The sequence below is a fragment of the Triticum urartu genome, chromosome 1A (assembly GCF_056163025.1).
Source record: "Triticum urartu cultivar PI428250 chromosome 1A, HENAU_Tu73, whole genome shotgun sequence".
Taxonomy (NCBI): Eukaryota; Viridiplantae; Streptophyta; class Magnoliopsida; order Poales; family Poaceae; genus Triticum; species Triticum urartu.
The window spans coordinates 427,818,275-427,838,426 of NC_141873.1; the positions used below are offsets into that span (position 1 = coordinate 427,818,275).

At 49.8% G+C, this 20,152-nt stretch overlaps 1 protein-coding gene across 1 annotated transcript in view; it reads right to left on the reverse strand.

Annotated features, from left to right (window-relative positions):
* Window positions 1–3,580: 3,580 nt before the first annotated feature.
* The window catches only part of LOC147991541 (uncharacterized), a 62,394-nt gene continuing 45,822 nt past the window's right edge, over window positions 3,581–20,152 (reverse strand). The window contains exon 2 of the mRNA XM_087538716.1: window positions 3,581–3,615. Within this exon, the coding sequence (XP_087394842.1) occupies window positions 3,581–3,615 (35 nt within the window). The remainder of the gene's footprint in view (window positions 3,616–20,152) is intronic.

Below are 20,152 nucleotides of genomic sequence, written 5' to 3' on the forward strand. Positions count from 1 at the left end.
GCTATATTAGGACAAGTCAAGCAATCATCACATAATTCAAGCAAGCTTGCACAGAGTATATTGGCAGCGAAAAGTAAAGCATGCAACTTGCAAGAATATAAAGGGAAGGGTTTGGAGATTTCAAACGCAATTGGAGACACGGATGTTTTTCCCGTGGTTCGGATAGGTGGTGCTATCCTACATCCACGTTGATGGAGACTTCAACCCACGAAGGGTAACGGTTGCGCGAGTCCACACAGGGCTCCACCCAAGGGCAACGGTTGCGCGAGTCCACAAAGGGCTCCACCCATGAAGGGTCCACGAAGAAGCAACCACCCACAAAGGGTCCATGAAGAAGCAACCTTGTCTATCCCACCATGGCCATCGCCCACGAAGGACTTGCCTCACTAGCGGTAGATCTTCACGAAGTAGGCGATCTCCTTGCCCTTACAAACTCCTTGGTTCAACTCCACAATCTTGTCGGAGGCTCCCAAGTGACACCTAGCCAATCTAGGAGACACCACTCTCCAAGAAGTAACAAATGGTGTGTAGGTAATGAACTCCTTGCTCTTTGTGCTTCAAATGATAGTCTCCCCAACACTCAACTCTCTCTCATAGGATTTGGATTTGGTGGAAAGAAGATTTGAGTGGAAAGCAACTTGGGAAGGCTAGAAATCAAGATTCATATGGTAGGAATGGAATGTCTTGATCTCAACACATGAGTAGGTGGTTTTCTCTCAGAACATATGAGTAGGAATGATGTGTGTGTTCTGATGGCTCTCTCATCGAATGAGAAGGAGGTGGAGGGGTATATATAGCCTCCACTCAAAATCCAACCGTTACACACAATTTACCAATCTCGGTGGGACCGAATCAGAAAACTCGGTCGGGCCGAAATGCTAAACCTAGTGACCGTTAGGAATTTCGGTGGGACTGACATGCAACTCGGTAGGACCGATTCGGTTAGGGTTTGGGCATAACGTAATCTCGGTGAGACCGATTACACAAACTCGGTGAGACCGAGTTTGGTAATTAGCTAACCAGAGAGTTGGTTAGGCAAACTCGGTGGGACCGATTTGCTCTTTTGGTGAGACCGAGTGGAACTCGGTGAGACCGAAAAGTTACAAAGGGGAAACACTGAGTTTACATTGCAATCTCAGTGGGACCGATTCGCTCTTTCGGTGGGACCGAAAAGTTACGAAAGGGAAACAGAGAGTTTGCAACCCCATCTCGGTGGGACCGAGATCCTTATCGGTAGGACCGAATTGCTAGGGTTTGGTAGTGGCTAATGACAATTGAAACTCGGTGGCGCCGGATAGGAAAAATCGGTAGGACCGAGTTTGGCTTAGAGTTTAGGTCATATGTGGATATGGGAAAGTAGTTGAGGGTTTTGGAGCATATCATTAAGCACATGAAGCAAGAGGCTCATTAAGCAACACCTCATCCCTCCTTGATAGTATTGGCTTTTCCTATGGACTCAATGTGATCTTGGATCACTAAAATATAAAATGAAGAGTCTTGAGATTTTGAGCTTGAGCCAATCCTTTGTCCTTAACATTTTGAGGGTTCCACTTTCACATCCATGCCATGCCAATCATTGAGCTTTCGTGAAATAATCATCTTGGAATAGCATTAGCTCAATGAGTTATATGTTGTTATGAATTACCAAAACCACCTAGGGATAGTTGCACTTTCACTAAGGTAAAATGAGTCATTTTAGAGCTAACTTAGGTAAAATGGATCATTTATGATCTAACTAAGTTAATTATGCAATTTTTGACATAAATAAGCTAAGTACAGATCGTTTTAGAGCTAACTTAGGTAAAATGGATGGTTTATGAGGTCAGTAAGCTTATTAAGTCATTTTGGAGGAAAAGAAGCTAACTCTAGGTCATTATGGTAAGCATATTGGAGGAAATAAAGCTAAGTCTAGGTCTTTATGCATTTGTTAAGCAAAACACTAGAGAAACTTACCGTGATCACGGAGGTGTAGGAGCGGGCTGGCTCGCGCCGGTAGCTGGAGAAGGATCATGCGATGCGTTTCTGGAGTTAAGCTGCACCAAAGATCATTTCCAATGTCTCGTTAGCATTATGACACTCAAATGTTAAGACTAGCAAGTAATGTCCATTCAAATTAAACTCACCGTGATCCCAGGAGCAATCACTAGCATCGGCGGAGCGGTCTGACCGGACTTCTCGCACACAGACTGCACATTTGGTTTCCACAACAGAGTCATACTAGTTAGTAATGAGACTCAAATGTTAAGACTAGCAAGTAATCTGCAGAAGAAACTTACCACAAGGAGCTCGTACATGGCCCTTGCCTGCATGTCATTCCGTGCCCTCTCCTCCTCCAACATCTTTGTCGTCCTCTCCTCCAACTCCCGCTGCCTCTCCGCCGCCTCCGCCAGAAGTTTCTCCATTCTATCTCTCTCACTCTGTATAGCAGCCTGCAACACCACTCACATGACCATTTGTAATCATTGATGGAAGCGCACACAATGTAATGGAGAAAGATAGCTGAGTACGTATAACTAACCTTGAAGGCGAGTTGGACTGGCCGTTCACGAGGCCTTATCTCAGGACCAGAGCTCGACTGGCGCGCCTTGATCTCCAGGAGAGTGCTAGGACAACGGATAAGTCCATCTCCCATGGCTATGGAGCCATGGGACCTCCCGCCACCAAATATCATCAGCAGCTCTGTATCAATGGGACCCTGGCTCGGGTTAAAGTCCTCCCCTTTCCTCGCCTTCCCCTGATCTCTATATTGCACGAGCTTGTCGTGGGCGGAGATGTTGGTGAGGTTCTTTGGATCATCGAGGTCAAACGCAGAGAATGCCTTGACTTTCTTGTAAGGGCCAGTGTGGGCCATGGCATACAGGTCGTACACCTCTGGCACCTTATCCGCCTTATTGTAGCGTGCCTGAAAGAGAGAAACAAAGTAATTTAGTAATTAAAGGGCTAAAGCTAGCATGATGAATGAATTGCATGAATCATGAAGCAAACCACATACCCAGTTAGGTGGTTAACGGCAGGGCTTTGCCATCCGCCGTTGACGGCAAACTTTGGAAGGCCTTTGCCGTCCGCCGAATGATGTCAGCCGACGTCACTACACGGCAGGCCTTTGCCGTCCGCCACTGTAGGCAAAGTTTTTACTCTTTGCCGTCCGCGGCGGATGGCAAAGCCTTTGCCGTCAGCCACTGTAGGCAAACTGACCAAATTGGTCAGCCTCCCAGGAAGCACAGTTGCCTGCCACGTGGCCTCTTTGCCGTCCGCTGCTGATGGCAAAGAGCCCTTTGCCGTCGGTGGCGGACGGCAAAGTGCCTGCATATTGTCTCTTTTTTCTGTTTTTTTAATCCAACAATTTTCACAGCAAATATATATGACATATATAGATATATTTAACAGCAAACATATCACATATCCAGCACATAATTCCATATACATATTACATAGCAAAGTTTCATCAACATATCAAGTTCCATCCATACACATTGTTCCATATACATATTACATAGCAAAGTTTCATCAACATAGCAAGTTCTATCATAGCAAGCTAGATACAATGCAAAGTTTTAGCAAAGAAAAAGCAAGCACTCCATCATAGCAAGCTAGCTTCCATGAAGTGAGTGAAATCTGCAAAATGGTAAATAAGTAAGTTAGAAATAGGTGAATAGAACAAGAAGAAGACTAGAACAAGAAGTATATGTCATTTATGAGCTAACTTAGGTGAAATGGATCATATATGAGCTAACTAAGTTGAAATGGGTTGTTTATGAGCTAACTTAGTTGAAATGGATCATTTATGAGCTAACTAAGTTGAAATGGGTTGTTTATGAGCTAACTTAGTTGAAATGGATCATTTATGAGCTAACTTAGTTGAAATGGGTCGTTTATGAGCTAACTAAGGTGAAGGGCATCGTTTTTGAGCTAACTAAAGTGAAATGGATCGTTTTTGAGCTAACTAAGGTGAAATGGATCATTTTTGAGCTAACTAAGGTGAAATGGATCGTTTTTGAGCTAACTTAGTTGAAATGGGTCGTTTATGAGCTAACTAAGGTGAAATGCCACGTTTTTTTAGCTAACTAAGGTGAAATGGATCGTTTTTTAGCTAACTTAGGTGAAATGGATCATTTAAGAGCTAATTTAGGTGAAATGGATCGTTTTTAGCTAACTTAGGTGAAATGGATCGTTTAGGAGCTACTCTAGGTAAATTGGGTCATTTTAGAGCTAACTTGGATAAACTGGATCATTTATAAGCTAACCTAGGTAAGATGGGTCATTTTGGAGCTAACCTAGGTGAAATGGGTCATTTTGGAGCTAACCTAGGTGAAATGGGTCATTTTAAAGCTAACGTAGGTAAAATGGATCATTTAGGAGCTAATCTACGTAAAATGGGTCATTTTAGAGCTAACTTGGATAAATTGGATCACTTATAAGCTAACTAAGGTAAAATGAGTCATTTTAGAGCTAACTTAGGTAAAATGGCTCGTTTATGAGCTAACTAAGTTAATTATGCAATTTTTGACATAAGTAAGCTAAGTACATATCGTTTTAGAGCTAACTTAGGTAAAATGGATGGTTTATGAGGTCAGTAAGCTTATTAAGTCATTTTGGAGGAAAAGAAGTTAACTCTAGGTCATTATGGTAAGCATATTGGAGGAAATAAAGCTAGATCTAGGTCTTTATGCATTTTTAAGCAAAACACTAGAGAAACTTACCGTGATCACGGAGGTGTAGGAGCGGGCTGGCTCGCGCCGGTAGCTGGAGAAGGATCGTGCGATGCATTTCTGGAGTTAAGCTGCACCAAAGATCATTTCCAATGTCTCGTTAGCATTATGACACTCAAATGTTAAGACTAGCAAGTAATGTCCATTCAAATTAAACTCACCGTGCTCCCAGGAGCAATCACTGGCATCGGCGGAGCGGTCTGACCGGACTTCTCGCACACAGACTGCACATTTGGTTTTCACAATAGAGTCATACTAGTTAGTAATGAGACTCAAATGTTAAGACTAGCAAGTAATCTGCAGAAGAAACTTACCACAAGGAGCTCGTACATGGCCCTTGCCTGCATGTCATTCCGTGCCCTCTCCTCCTCCAACATCTTTGTCGTCCTCTCTTCCAACTCCCGCTGCCTCTCCGCCACCTCCGCCAGAAGTTTCTCCTTTCTATCTCTCTCACTCTGTATAGCAGCCTGCAACACCACTCACATGACCATTTGTAATCATTGATGGAAGCGCACACAATGTAATGGAGAAAGATAGCTGAGTACGTATAACTAACCTTGAAGGCGAGTTGGACTGGCCGTTCACAAGGCCTTATCTCAGGACCGGAGCTCGACTGGCGCGCCTTGATCTCCGGGAGAGTGCTAGGACAACGGATAAGTCCATCTCCCATGGCTATGGAGCCATGGGACCTCCCGCCACCAGATATCATCAGCAGCTCTGTATCAATGGGACCCTGGCTCGGGTTAAAGTCCTCCCCTTTCCTCGCCTTCCCCTGATCTCTATATTGCACGAGCTTGTCGTGGGCGGAGATGTTGGTGAAGTTCGTTGGATCATCGAGGTCAGGCGTAGAGAATGCCTTGACTTTCTTGTAAGGGCCAGTGTGGGCCATGGCATACAGGTCGTACACCTCTGGCACCTTATCCGCCTTATTGTAGCATGCCTGAAAGAGAGAAACAAAGTAAATTAGTAATTAAAGGGCTAAAGTTAGCATGATGAATGAATTGCATGAATCATGAAGCAAACCACATACCCAGTTCCGCCCATACTGAAATAAGTTGGAGCTGCCTTGGTGGTGTGGCACACCTTCCATTTGGGCACGTTTGTCCTTGGCCTCTTTGTGGGTGGCCAGCCATTCTTTTGATCACCACGAATTGACCAACACCTCCCAACAATCCATCCGATCCGCACACCATCTCGGAGGGGCCTAAGTTAGCAAATAGAAACTTGAGCGCTACGGCTATGAATTACTAAATGAAGGAAGTACAAGCCCTTAGGAATTACCTTCATGTACTTCTCCTTACTCAAGAACTTATCGCGGCACTCCTGCTTGGGCTTCTTGATACCACGCCCGGCGTAGTAGTCTCGAATAGCCTGCACCCGAACCTCATGTCATAAGTTCTGAAGTAGGCGCTTGCACTCCTTGTGGACAACATCTACCGCCTCCTCCTCGTATCCCTCCTCACACCTGTAGAATGTATGCAATCAAATGAGACAATATTGATTAGTACAATTAATAACTAGCTAGTTGAAGATTTTTAATTGTGTAAAGGAGCAATTACCCAGAACTTTCTGATCACCACGTCTGCCCTCTAGTTGAATATTTTTAATTGTGTAAAGGAGCAATTACCCAGAACTTTCTGATCACCACGTCTGCCCTCGTCTTGCACAAGACACCGTCGATAATCTCACCCGGCGGGGCCGGGGAAGCCAAGTAGTGCTCCCAAGTCAATCCAACCTCTGGAAGCCGACCCTCACCAGGCAACATGACAAACCCCAAGAAGTTTTGCCGAATCAGAACTCCAAGGACGGAGTTGGGCCGGCGGACACTTTCATGGTGGTCCCAACCCCTGCAGCATGACAAGGCCAACACATCAGTTATTTGAAGAAACGTGAATGCAGAAGGTACAAAAAGATTAAATGCACATACCTCTCCCCATCAGGGACAATCAACCACCTCTGCTCGCGGGTCGCCGGCACGGACGGGAGCCGTGTAGCACCACGCTGGTAGACGTTGCCCCCCTCCTGCCCCTCCTCATCAGTCGGCTCCCCGCCATCATCAGCATGGCCACTCGGCTCCCCGCCATCATCAGCATGGCCACTCGGCTCCTCAGGCTGACCCGACCAGTTACCCCATCCAGACGTGTGCTCCTCCGGGGTCTCGTGGGCCCAAGTCTCGTGGGCCAAAGGCCCGTTGACCCGAGGCTCGTGGGCTGAAGACCCGTGGACCGGAGTCCGTGCAGCCTCCTCCTCAGACGAGTCCACCCTAGCAGTCACGTGCTCGGGTGAAACAATTGGGGCGGCAGCGAGGAAGGCGCCGTAAGAGTCACCCTACCTCCTCTCCCACGACCACATGCTCCACCTCCTCTCTTCTTCTTACCTCGTCCCCTGCTGGGCACCGCGGTCGACGAAGAAGGGCCCGGCGGTGTCGTCATACTGTCCAGCAACGCTCGGCGGAGAGGTGCGTGTGGAATGGAAGACCTCGCACCACGCGCCGATGAAGAAGGGGCCTCAGCGCGCTCCCGACCAGTGCCCACCATCTTTCAACACCTGCCATGACAAAGAATAAACGAAATTAGTACAACATAAAAAAAAAGTACCGACATGAATAATAATATGTATATCACTTAAGTGTATCATCATCAAGTACAACATAAAAAAATTGAATACCTGACACTACTAATAATCTCGATCAGTATCATCAATAAATGCATAATCATCATCATCACTATAATCAATGATGGGCTCATAGGGTTCATTGGCATCAACATGTGCAAGGCCACCTTGACGTAATCAGTCAAGCATTGACAGGTCATCCGCAGCAGTAACCTCTTCTTGTTCTGGCTCTTCTTGTTCCTCCTCTGGGGTGATGTCAGATTCATTGTCGCTGTCTACTTTAATGTTTTGGGGTGAAGTATAGCGGTTCTTGAAACGCTTTTTGGAAAGACGTGTCTCTTGGAAGAATTCTCCTTCATATGTGCCTGGGTTAATGTGAGGTTCATAATCCTCTTCCTTTGGGGGAGAAAGTCTAGCACGTGGCGGCACTTCATAAACGACATCCCAACCTTTCAGATTTGGATTAGTTTGGTAGGCCCACGGTAGATAGAATACTTGGGTCGCCTGTTGAGCCGTAATATAGACATCAGGAACATCTAAATGGGTGCTTTGGTTGATTTCAACTAGCCCTATATGTTCATGAGTCCTTCTAGTCTCCTTTGGCTGAAACCAATAACATTTGAAGACTACGACATTCGGTGGGTTTTCACCATAGAACAGAAGTTCATAAATTGCTTCAACTCTCACATAATACTCAGTACCTCCTTTGCCGATAGCAGATACACAACAATTTGTAGACTTTTGGTCGGCCATAGATAGCTCTTTGCCATAGGTACAAAAGCGATACCCGTTGATGTCGTACTTGTCAAATGAACGGACCTTATAGTTAAATGCATTAGCGACTTGTCTCAATTCGGCGTCCATAGACTCTGAATTAGCCTACAAGTTTAATATAAAAGGATTGTTGCATTACGCACAAATTAGCGAATGAAATGAAATTGTCTAATAGAAATTACCGTTTGTTTGAACCAAGAGATGAAACCGGGATAGCTGCCTCCTTGCTTTGCGAGAAGCTCATACTCTTCGACGGAATCCTTTTGGATCTCCGCTCCATACGAGAATATGGCGACGTATCGACTGTATGACATATCCAGGAATAAGAGCAGTTCAAAGGAAATAGAAGTTGCGAAACAATGTACCGATAACTTACTTGATGTACGGCCGCACTTCTATCAGGTTGTTGAAGATATACAACGAAATGGTCCGCCATTCTTCGTTATCCCAAGATACTGGATATGAAACACTAGCTGGTGCGAGATTCCCTTTGAATAGGCTGAGGTTGGATCCACCCTTTTTAGGGTCGTCAGCATTGTACCGAGGCTTCGGATTATGCAAATGACGATTTTTGGCTTCGTAGTGCGCTGTTACGAAGTTTGCTGCCTCCTCTGTGATGAATGCCTCAGCCATCGATGCTTCAATTCTACGTTTATTTTTACATTTTTCTCGAAGCGTCTTCTGCATCCTCTCAGTTGGCTAGCACCAACGATTTTGCGTGGGCCCCCCCAATCTTGCCTCGGACGGGAGATGCAAAATCAAATGTTGCATTGGATTAAAGAAGCCCGGTGGAAAGATCTTGTCTAACTTGCAGATCAACTCCGGTGCCAACTCTTCCATTTCTTCTAGCACGCCAGGTGATAGTTCTTTTGCACAAAGAACACGGAAGAAATAGCTGAGTTCTGCCAGTACTAGCCATTCATCCTCAGGGATGAAGCCACGCAACATCACCGGCATTACCCGCTCAATCCATATGTGCCAATCATGACTCTTGAGACCAAATATCTTCAGTTTATCAAGATTCGCTCCCCTCTTTAGATTCGCTGCATACCCATCGGGGAACATCAACTGCTGTTGCACCCACAAGATAATTTCCCTCATAGCTGGCCTTCCAAGATTGAACCATGCCTTTGGCTTCGTCCAGTTCTGCTTTCCTTTCGGTTCTTTCATGTTTTGTAATGGCCTATCACATAGCGCCTCCAGATCGACTCTAGCCTTAGTATTATCCTTTGACTTCAAATCTATGCCGAACAATGTACCAAAAAGTGCCTCGGCGATATTCTTCTCAGTGTGCATCACGTCGATGTTGTGTAGGCAAAGGAGGTCTTGAAGTAAGGCAGATCCCATAAGCATGTTTTGTGAGTCCACGCGTGCTTAGTATTATACCCCTTGAAGTACCCTGGACGTTGTGGATCAGGCTCGAGAGCATTTAACTGATCCAGGGTTTGTTGGCCTGTCAATGCAGGTGGTGCAGAGTTTTTGACAACTCTACCCCTGATGAAGTTCTTCTTGTCTTTCCTGAACTTATGGCGAGGATCCAGGAACTGTCTATGCATGTCGAAGCAAGAAAACTTGTGACTGGCCTGAAGCCAACGAAACTCAAGAGCTCCCTTGCATGTGGGGCACGGGAACCTTCCATGCACACACCAGCCAATGAATAGCGCATACGCCGGCAAGTCATGCGTCGAGTACATGTACCAGACATGCATTATGAAGTTCCGTTTGCTAAAGGCGTCGTATGTCTTGAACCCATTATCCCAGGCTTCATGCAATTCGTCCTTAAGCGGCTGCATGTACACATTCATATTTTTCCCCGGATAGTTGGGCCCTGGAATTATCAACGTCAGGAAAATGTTCTTTCTTTGCATAATCTGTCCGGGGGGAGATTGAGTGGAAAGACAAATACGGGCCAACAACTGTATTGGGTTCCCGTCATACCAAACACACTGAACCCATCCGTGCTGATGCCGACTCGAGGATGCCTCGGATCTGCCGCTTTGTCAGCATGTAATTCATCAAACTTTTTCCACGCAACACCATCTGATGTGTGTACCATCATCAGATTCCCATCTGCATCTAGTTCGGTTCTTTTGCCTGTTTTGTGCCATGTCATCTGTCTGGCCGTCTCTTCGACCATGAAAAGATGTTGAAGTCTTGGTATGATTGGCATATACCGAAGAACACTAACGGGGATTTTGGTCTGTGTCTTCTCACCCATACTGTTGTCTACCACAATATACCTGGAGGACTTGCAAATGGGACAATAGTTCAAGTCCGCATAGTCAAGCCTAAATAAGGCACATCCTTTCTCACAAGCATGTATCTTCTCATAGGGCATCTTCAGTGCACAGAGGATTTTTTCCGACTGGTACAGGTTTGCAGGCATTACATGGCCTTTGGGTAGAAAGCGTCCAAATACTGTCATAATTGCGTCATAGCATTCTCTGCCCAAGTTGAACTGAGCCTTCAGAGCCATTACTTGTGAGATGGCATCCAACTGACAAAGCTCAGTGTGCTCGTGGAGCGGACGTTTTGAAGACTCCAACATTTCAATGAAGGCCTTTGCAGATTCCTCCATCTCCTCATCCAGATCCCGAGCATCATCATAGTCTTGCACCATGTTTTCCATCCCGGTACCATGCTCGTCGGTGCGACGACGATCAACCTCAGCTCGGTCACGTTGGGCAGACTCACCATGAAATGTCCACACCGTATAATCCGGCGTAAAACCACTCTTCTGCAGGTGTTTGCCCATTTCTGCCTCTGTCTTCTTTTCCCAATTGCCGCACCGGAAACAGGGGCACCAGGTTTTCTTCTGGCCATTTGCAAATGCGGCTTGCACAAACCCCTTGGTTTTTGTGAACCATTCAGCGCTCCATTTGTTCTGACCAGTGTGACCGGTATACATCCATGCATGGTCACTCATCTTCTCATCTTGACTTTCAGAGCTACTGGACACACAACAATTATATATGTAATTCACCATGTATATATTCATCAGTTGATCTACTTTGTCAATTTTATTACGTCCATGCAACCTACACTCTAATAGGTAATGATAGGTCCTAATCCCACCCGTGTATGTGTAGATTGGGTTCATTTTCCCATGCTATGCTCCGGATCCGACGCAAAATTTTGGCAGCACCTCCCCGCTGTTCTCCTGATACACGTCTCTGCAATAAAAAGAGAGGATGTGTACCCGGAGAACAACAGGGAAGGCACTGACGAAATTTATGCGTCAGATCCGGAGCAAAGCATATGGGAAAACGAACCCAATCTACACATACTCGGGCTGTCCATGGATAGCGTTGGACAATTCGAAAGAATCAAGGTTATAAATATGCAAATGCATGCATATTTATAACTATGACGCTTTCGAACGGGAGACACATATTGGTTATGCATACTGATGATTCAAGACACATATATAGCTAGCTATCAAGCTTCATCGGAATATAGCAAATAATTAATGGGGGAGGAGGACATGTCATTTGTGCTCACCCACGAATGAAGGGGCAGAGCTCGTCAGACGCACGGCGAGGTCGTCGAACACCAAACCTCTCAACGATGAAACAACTGCACATTTAAAACTACCCGGTCAACACAATTATATATGATGTTTTTCATAACAAAATCGAAGAATATATGACCTAACTAATAATTCACAAATATATGACCCCGTCGGCCTCTGGAAGGCCAAAGAACACCTTTTCGGGAGGTGTCGGGGGTCGGGGTGTCGTGTCGGTGTCGGGGTCGGGGTGCTGTTTCGAGGTCGGGGGGTCAGGGTGTCGTGTCGGGGTCGGGGTGTCGGGGTCAGGGGGTCGGTTGTCGAGGTGTGGTGTCGGGGTCGGGGTGTCGGGGTGTGGTGTCGGGGTTGGGGGGTCAGGGGGTCAGGTGTCGGGGGGTCGGGGTCAAGGTCGGGTGTCGGGGTGTCGGGGTGTCGTGTCGGGGTCGGGGTGTGGTGTCAGGGTGTCGGGGGTCGGGGTCGGGGTGTCAGGCCTGGGTGTCGGGGTGGCGTGTCGGGGTCGGGTGTCGGGGGTCGGGGTCGGGGTGTCGGGGGTCGGGGGTCGGGGGTCGAGGTCGGGGTGTCGGGCCCGGGTGTCGGGGGTGGCGTGTCACTGCCGGGGTGTCGGGGGTCGGGGGTCGGGGTCGGGTTGTCGTGCCGGGGTGTCGGGGTGGCGTGTCGGGATCTTCTTCTTCTTTCTTCTTCTTCTTTTCTTTCTTCTTCTCCCTCCTCTTCCTCCTCCTCCTCCTCTTCTTTCTTCTTCTTCTTCTTCTTCTTCTTCTTCTTCTTTCTTCTTCTCCTTTTTCCTCTTCTATATTGTTCTGTTTTTCAACTTTCTTCTTATTCTTCTTCCTTTTTTCCTTTTTCCTCTTCTTCTACTTCTTCTTTTATTCAACTTTCTTCTTCTTCTAATTATCTAAACCTAAATCTAGCAGTAACCTAAACCAACCACTAACCTAAACCTATCAATAAACTAATTAAACATAAACAGCAAAGAAAAACAGTAGAAAAAACAAAAAAATGCTCACTTGGCTCCGGGGGCAGGGGATGGTGGTGGACGGCCGCGGTTAGGGCAGCGGCGGCGGGCCTGGCTCCGGCGGGTCGGGGTCGGGCGCAGGGGCGACGGCGAGCCTGGTTGGGGCGCCGGGCGGTGGCGGGTGGTGGGGGCGACGGGGCGATGAGGCGCCGGGGCACCAGGTGGTGACGGGTGGTGGGGGCGACGGGGCGGGGCGCCGGGCGGTGGCGGGTGGTGGGGACGACGGGGCGGGGCGCCGGGCGGTGGCAGGTGGTGGGGGCGACGAGGCGCCGGGGCGGGGCGCCGGGCGGTGGCCGGTGGTGGGGGCGACGGGGCGAGGGGCGGTGGGGCCAGGGGGCGATGGCGGGTGGCGGCGGTGGTGGCGGCGGCGGCTGGTTGGGACGGTGGGGCGACGGGGCGAGGGGAGGAGGGGCAAGGGGGCGGCGTTGGGTGGCGGGGGCGGCGGCGGGTGGCGGTGGTCGTCGGGGGAGGAGAGGGGGCACAGAAACAGAGATGGGCGGGGGGTGGGGCTCGGCCGTTAGTATCCTATATGTTTGCCGTCCGCCCCCCTTTGCCGTCCGTTTATTACTCTTTGTCGTCTGCTAGCGGACGGCAAAGAGGGGCCCCATTAGGTTTTCACTCATCAGCCCGTTAGTGTGGGCCACCTCCCTCTTTGCCATCTGCCAGCTGACGGCAAAGAATCTTTGCCGTCCGCTAGCGGATGGCAAAGAACTGGCTGATGGCAAAGACCTTCTTTGCCATCAGCCAGTTCTTTGCCGTCTGCTTTTGGGTAGCTGATGGCAAAGAGCTTCTTTGCCGTCAGCTAGCTGATGGCAAAGAGCTGGCAGATGGCAAAGTAGCTGATTCCAGTAGTGGTTGGCATAGATCGAGATTAGGATTTGTCACTCCGTGTGTCGGAGAGGTATCTCTGGGCCCTCTCGGTAATGCTCATCACTATAAGCCTTGCAAGCAATGTGACTAATGAGTTAGCTGCGGGATGATGCATTACGGAACGAGTAAAGAGATTTGGCAGTAACGAGATTGAACTAGGTATGATGATACCGACGATCAAATCTCGGGCAAGTAACATACCAATGACAAAGGGAACAATGTATGTTGTTATGCGGGTTGAACGATAAAGATCTTTGTAGAATATGTAGGAGCCAATATGAGCATCGAGGTTCCGCTATTGGTTATTGACTTGAGATGTGTCTCGGTCATGTCTACATAGTTCTCAAACCCGTAGGGTCCGCACGCTTAACGTTCGATGATGATTTGTATTATGAGTTATGCAATTTGATGACCAAAGATTGTTCGGAGTCCCGAATGAGATCACATACATGACGAGGAGTCTCGAAATGATCGAAATGTAAAGATCGATATATTGGAAGGCTATATTCATACATCCGAAAGGTTCTGAGTGGTTCGGGTATTTTTTGGAGTACCGGAGAGTTACGGGAATTCGCCGGGGGAAGTAGTGGGCCTTAATGGGCCATACGGGAAAGGAGAGAAGGTCCTCAAGGGTTGGCCGCGCCCCCCCCCCATGGCAAGTCCGAATTGGACTAGGGAGGGGGTGGCACCCCCCTCTCTTTCCTTCTCCCTCTCCTACTCCTTCCATCCCTCCCCTCTTCGAAAAGGAAGGGGACTCCAACTAGGATTGGGAATCCTTGTTGGACTCCCCCTATAGGTGCGCCCCTCCTAGGACGGCCTCCTCCTCCTCCCTCCTTTATATACGTGGCCAAGGGGGCACCCCAAAACACACCAAGCCTTCTATTAGCCGTGTGCGGTTCCCCCTCCATAGTTACACACCTCGGTCATATCGTCGTAGTGCTTAGGCGAAGCCCTGCGCCGGTAAGTTCATCATCACTGTCATCACTCCGTCGTGCTGATGGAACTCACCCTCGTCCTCAACTGGATCAAGAGCATGAGGGACGTCATCGACCTGAACGTGTGCTGAACGCGGAGGTGCCGTACGTTCGGTACTTGATCGGTTGGATTGTGAAGAAGTTCGACCACATCAACTGCCTTACTAAACGCCTCCGCTTTCGGTCTATGAGGGTACATGGACACACTATTCCCTCTCGTTGCTATGCATCTCCTAGATAGATCTTACGTGATCGTAGGATTTTTTTTGAAAATACTATGTTCCCCAACACCTATACAGTGTGCTATAGTAGGTCACTCCTCCATTTCAATCATCGTGACATGTTATTTGTATGTCAGTTCTATTGGCCAAGTTTCTTAGGGACTATTATTACGAGTTATCCTAAGAAAATAAGCACCTGTGAATATAAGCTCTAGGTAATAAGCCAATTAGTTCTTTTCATTGCCTTCCTTTTCAGCTTATCTTTGGTATGATTAGTGAAAAGTCTAGATTGCATTATATTTTGTCATTTTGCTGCCCACATGAAAATTAAATTGACTTGCAAACATCACAAATTGAACCTAGTGCAGTAATTAATATGATAGGAAAACAGACCATCACTGTTTGTTCAAAATGCAAATACAAAGATACCATCTACTTGGCACAATCTACTTTGGTCAATGTCTTCCATAGAGATCCCATTGCCTAATTTAAACGAAGAACGCATGACCCACATTTAAATGAAGAACAATTATTTATTAAAATTCGACGGTCCAAGTGGTTGGTTATTATCATATAGCAGCACCACCTGAAAGCATCATATAGCAGCAGCAGCTCATAGCAACTCATCATACAGCAGCAGCAGTGTGCAATTCATCATATACCAGCAGCAGCTCATAGCAATTCATCATATAGCAGTAGCAGGAGCAGCTCATAGAAATTCATCATATAGCAGCATCAGGAGAAGCTCATAGCAATTCATCATATAGCAGCAGCAGGAGTAGCTCATAGCAATTCATCATATAACAGCAGCGGGAGCAGCTTATAACAACTCATCATATATATAGCAGCAGCAGCTCATAGCAATTCATCATATAGCAGCAGTAGGATCAGCTCATAGCAATGCATCATATAGCAGCATCAGAAGCATCTCATAGCAATTCATCATATAGTGGATCAGAATGAAAATTTGGCAAAAAATCAGAGGAGATCCTCACCTTGTTGGATGAGCTCATCCTTCAACAGCACCTCAAGGCCACGGCCTAGGAGGAGGGTAGGGGGAATAAGGTTCCTTCTGCCGCAGTGTGGCATCATCCGTAGTTGTGCGGCGCCCGCCGGAGTAGTGCGTTGGACGGACCACAGTGGAGCAGCTGCTGGAGACCATAAAAATGAGGGGCGGCGCCAGAGGGAGGAGCAGCCGGGGAGATTTGGCCCTACCCGCCGGCCATGTAGCCTAGCTGGACAGAGCATCTCGAGGACCAGGCCAAATGGGACCAGTGGCGACGGCTTGCTGGAGGAACCCTAGCGTTGCAGGCACGAGATCGAGGTAGAGGGAAATGGAAGAGTAGATGCAAGCGGGCAGGGCAAAGAACGCTTTCATGTTTGTTTTTACTTGAGGGTTAGTGACGTAGGCGTGAGCAGTTGCATTTTGAGTGTAATATAGGCAGACAACAGAGTCATTTCACTATTCCCCTTCCCTTCAATTTTTTGTGAGCTTCTACCCGAAACACCCCCCTCCAAAGCGAAATAAGTTAAGCCCAAGCCCATAACTCAAAAATGACTTCTTTACATCTTTTATGGCTTATTTTGACAATAAGCTCTGAAAGGGCGGAATAGAACTGGCCCTTAACCTGCAATTCAATTGTGCGTGCAATGATGAATCACTCCTACCTGCTATAGTGTACATTTAGGCATCATCATACATGGCATAACCTAATACATGTGCATTTCATTGTAGAATATGGAATATGCAATGTTTATGTTAGTTCATACGTTGCACATGATGTTTAAATGCCCCTTAAATCTGGTCAGTCAAGTGATGGTCTTTAAGCCTCCTTCTATGCTTATTTTCTTGATATGTAAGATTTGCTCACACATCCGTTCAATTACTCGTTTGCATCAGCTAGCCATACTAGGACAGATTGCTTTGATTACTTGTTGTTCTTGACCTAACATGTCGGATTTCGGGTTCCGGCAGTCCCTTGAGGTTCGAACACTAGGGTGCGCACGGAGATTTCGCCTTCTACCTACATGCACCCCACCGCCTCGCTAAGATCTAAGCTATGAAAGAACAGCACAAGAGACACAGGGTTTATACTAGTTCGGGCCACCATTGTGGTGTAATACCCTACTCTAGTTTGTGGTGTGGTGGATTGCCTCTTGGGCTGATGATGATGCGCAATACAAGGAAGAACAGCCTCGCGAGGGTCTGTTCTTGGTTGGGACGATGAACTGCTAGGAGGAGTTCAGTCACCCTTCTCTTTCTCTCTCTGTGTGATGCTACTCGATCCGATCCCAGCTTGTTTCTGGATTGGCCGATTGCCCCTACCCTGGGGGTGGCTAGTCCTATTTATAGGCAAAGGCCCTGGGCCTCTTCCCAAATATTGAGAGGGAAGGGCGCCAACAATTGGCCATTTTGAAGGGGAACATGTGGTACACTTATCCTGACTAAAGTTGGTCCTCGCCTGCCAAAGGCTCTGGTGGTGACGCTGGCTTGGGCTCCACAATGACTTCCTCCCTGCCGTTGGGCTGGTCTTGGTCTCGTTGCACCGAAACGGGTGCCTTTGCTTGATGCTCTCGCCTACGCTTGCTCCCCTTGCACCAAAGAGGAAAGGAGGACACTGCACGGGCTGGCGCCCGCCTGGTGCCCTTGGTCGTCATGGCTTGCGTCACGGGCACCTCGTGAGGTACCCCGCCTTGATCTCTCCGCCTCCTCGCGAGTCAGCCTGATGAGGCCGTGCCCGAGGAAGCTCCGTGTCGTCCGCCCCGCGAGGCTTGGCCCCTCGCGAGGGTCTTGGGTCTGTGTTGATGAAGATGGGCCGTGCTGAGCCCCTCCTCGAGCCACGCCGCAGGCCGCAGGCAGGCAAGTCTGGGGACCCCCGTTCCCAGAACGCCGACAGTAGCCCCCGGGCCCAAGGCACGCCCGGACTTGGCCGTGCAGGGAGGCGAAAGGGCAAGAGCGAAGCGCTGCGGGCCCTAAAAGCCTGCGGCCTTGGGCGCCGCATGGCGGTTGATTGGACGTGGGCGTCTCCACTTCCCCATGGTGCCTCGGCAACTGCACGGATTGGACAAGCCCCTGTATGCAAAGCGGGTCATGATTACCTGCGATCGTGGAGGCCGACGGTTGGCCCTCGCCGGCTATAAGTACGGAGCGGCGTGCGCCCTTCCAGTTCATCCCCCCTTGCTTCTCCGTCTTCTTCATGGCTCCGTCGAGGAGGTTCTCGGCCGCAGAGAAGGGGAAGGCTTGCCAGGTTGAGCCTGCCTCTCCCCCGCCCAAGCGCGGCCGAGGGCGCCCTCGCAAACATCCTGTGGCCACCACGGCAGCTCCCCGCGGCCGTGGAGATGATTTCCAGCACGGTGACGGGCGGACAGCTGCGGCCGGGGGGGCGCGCTTCGGTCGCGCGTTCCCCTAGGTCACGCTTTCGCGCTGTAGAGGTGCTGCCGGAGTTCGTTGTGTGGTCGGCGGAGCCGACTAGCACCCGGCTTCAACTTCCTCGCTTCCTCCTCGGCGAGCTCCCGGCCGGCGCCCCGGGCGGCCTCTGGCTTTAGGCAGACGGCTGCTGCAGCCGGGCCTCATGGGCTTCACTGGAGGTCTCCGCAGCCGGGAGCCTGGCCTTGACCCGCGGTTGGCAGACGTTTGCCCGCGCGCGTGGCCTGAGCCGTCGGTGCACCCTGCACTTCAAGTTTGACGGCGATGCCACCCTCTACGTGAGGGTGTTTGGGGAAGATGGTCGCCGCGCAGGGTGCTACCCTGAGGACGACGACCGTGGTCGGGGACCCAGCCCCGACGATGATGGAGAGGACAGCGCTCGCGTGATTGGCGGCGCTCAGGGTTCCCCAAGCTTCACCGGTTCTTCTTCAGGCGGCGACTCTTCTAGCAGTGGCCGCGGTCAGCCTCCACGCCGCCGTACCTGCTTGGAAGGTGGTAGCGCGTCTGCCCGCCGTCGCGCCTCGGTGAAGCGCGAGAGGGAGTCTGCCTGAGCCCCGGAGGCAGCTCGAGTCTTCCCTGCAGGCCGGTGTGAGGCGAGCTGCGCCTGATTTGCTCTTTCTTTTCCTTTTTCCTGCGTAAAAAGACAGTAGCGTGGATCCCCGCGGGGGTGTGTTTGGGTTATTGCTGTTAATCATCGCTTTGCTTCCATTATCGTGCCTTCCGGCTATGTGCCCGCGCGTGGATAGTTCTCGGCCCCAGCCGTGGGGGGGCGACCGACCCAGGCCCTGTGTTCGTGTCGCGGTGCCCGTGGGGCACGGACTAGAGGGGTGCTCCTGTAATGGACCCAGGTCGCAAAACCTTTGAACGACTAGGACAGAAACACTCACGAGGGCGCTTGGCTGCCCCCCTCGCGAGGCCTTGCATAAGAGAAATCGAGGCAGGAGAGTGAAAAGTCGAAGAACCGCAAGTCAAAGATGGTAACAGCTTCAACAAAACTTCGAATGAGAATGAACAAGCCAACTGCGGAAAGCAAATGAAAAAGCCGCGTCCGGCACCTAATCTAGTCTTCGACGTCTTCTCACCAGCGCGGAGCTAAGTGCTGCCACTGGGCGTGGGAGGGAGCCCCAGGGCCTGAGGCCGGCGCTCTTGAGACTCCGGGGCGTGTACAGCCCCAACTCATTATTACGTGAGAGTGTCACGGGCGGCGAGCTTCACAGGCGTTGGCCTTCTTCACAGGCTCCGGGCCTTTCTTGGGGGAAGCAATCTTCACGGGCATTTACCCTCTTCACAGGCTCTGGGCCTTTTCCAAAACGCGACAGCTTCACAGGCATTCGCCTTCTTCACAGGCTCTGGGCCTTTTCCAAAAAGGATAATCTTCACAGGCATTCGCCTTCTTCACAGGCTCTGGGCCTTTTCCAAAAAGGATAATCTTCACAGGCATTCGCCTTCTTCACAGGCTCTGGGCCTTTTTAGGGGTAGAACCTCCGGAGGTGCTGGATGTTCCATGCGTTCTGGACCGGCACCCCCTCCTGAGTCTCCAAGCGCGCGGAGCCAGGCCTGGAAACATGAACAACCTTGAACGGGCCCTCCCACATGGGAGAGAGCTTGTGCAGTCCCTCCCTGGAGAGAACCCGCCTGAGCACGAGGCCTCCTACCTCGAGAGTTCTAGGGCGGATGTTGCGGCAGTGATATCGTCGCAGTGCATGTTGGTACCTCGCCGCTCGCAGCGTGGCTTCTCGGCGACGTTCCTCCCCCAGCACGAGGTCCATCCCCCGCATGGCGTCCTGCCGCGCCTCGTCGAACGCCAGGACCCGTGCGGAGTGACATCTGACCTCATGAGGGAGGACCGCTTCAGCTCCGTAGACCAGGAAGAACGGGGTCTCTCCAGTCGGCTTGGTCGCGGTTGTGCGGATGGACCACAACATGGACTGAAGCTCATCGTACCAACCTCTGCCGCAGGCCTCCAGCTTCTTCTTGAACGTCCTGTTCTTGAGGCCCCTCAGGACCTCTGCGTTGGCTCGCT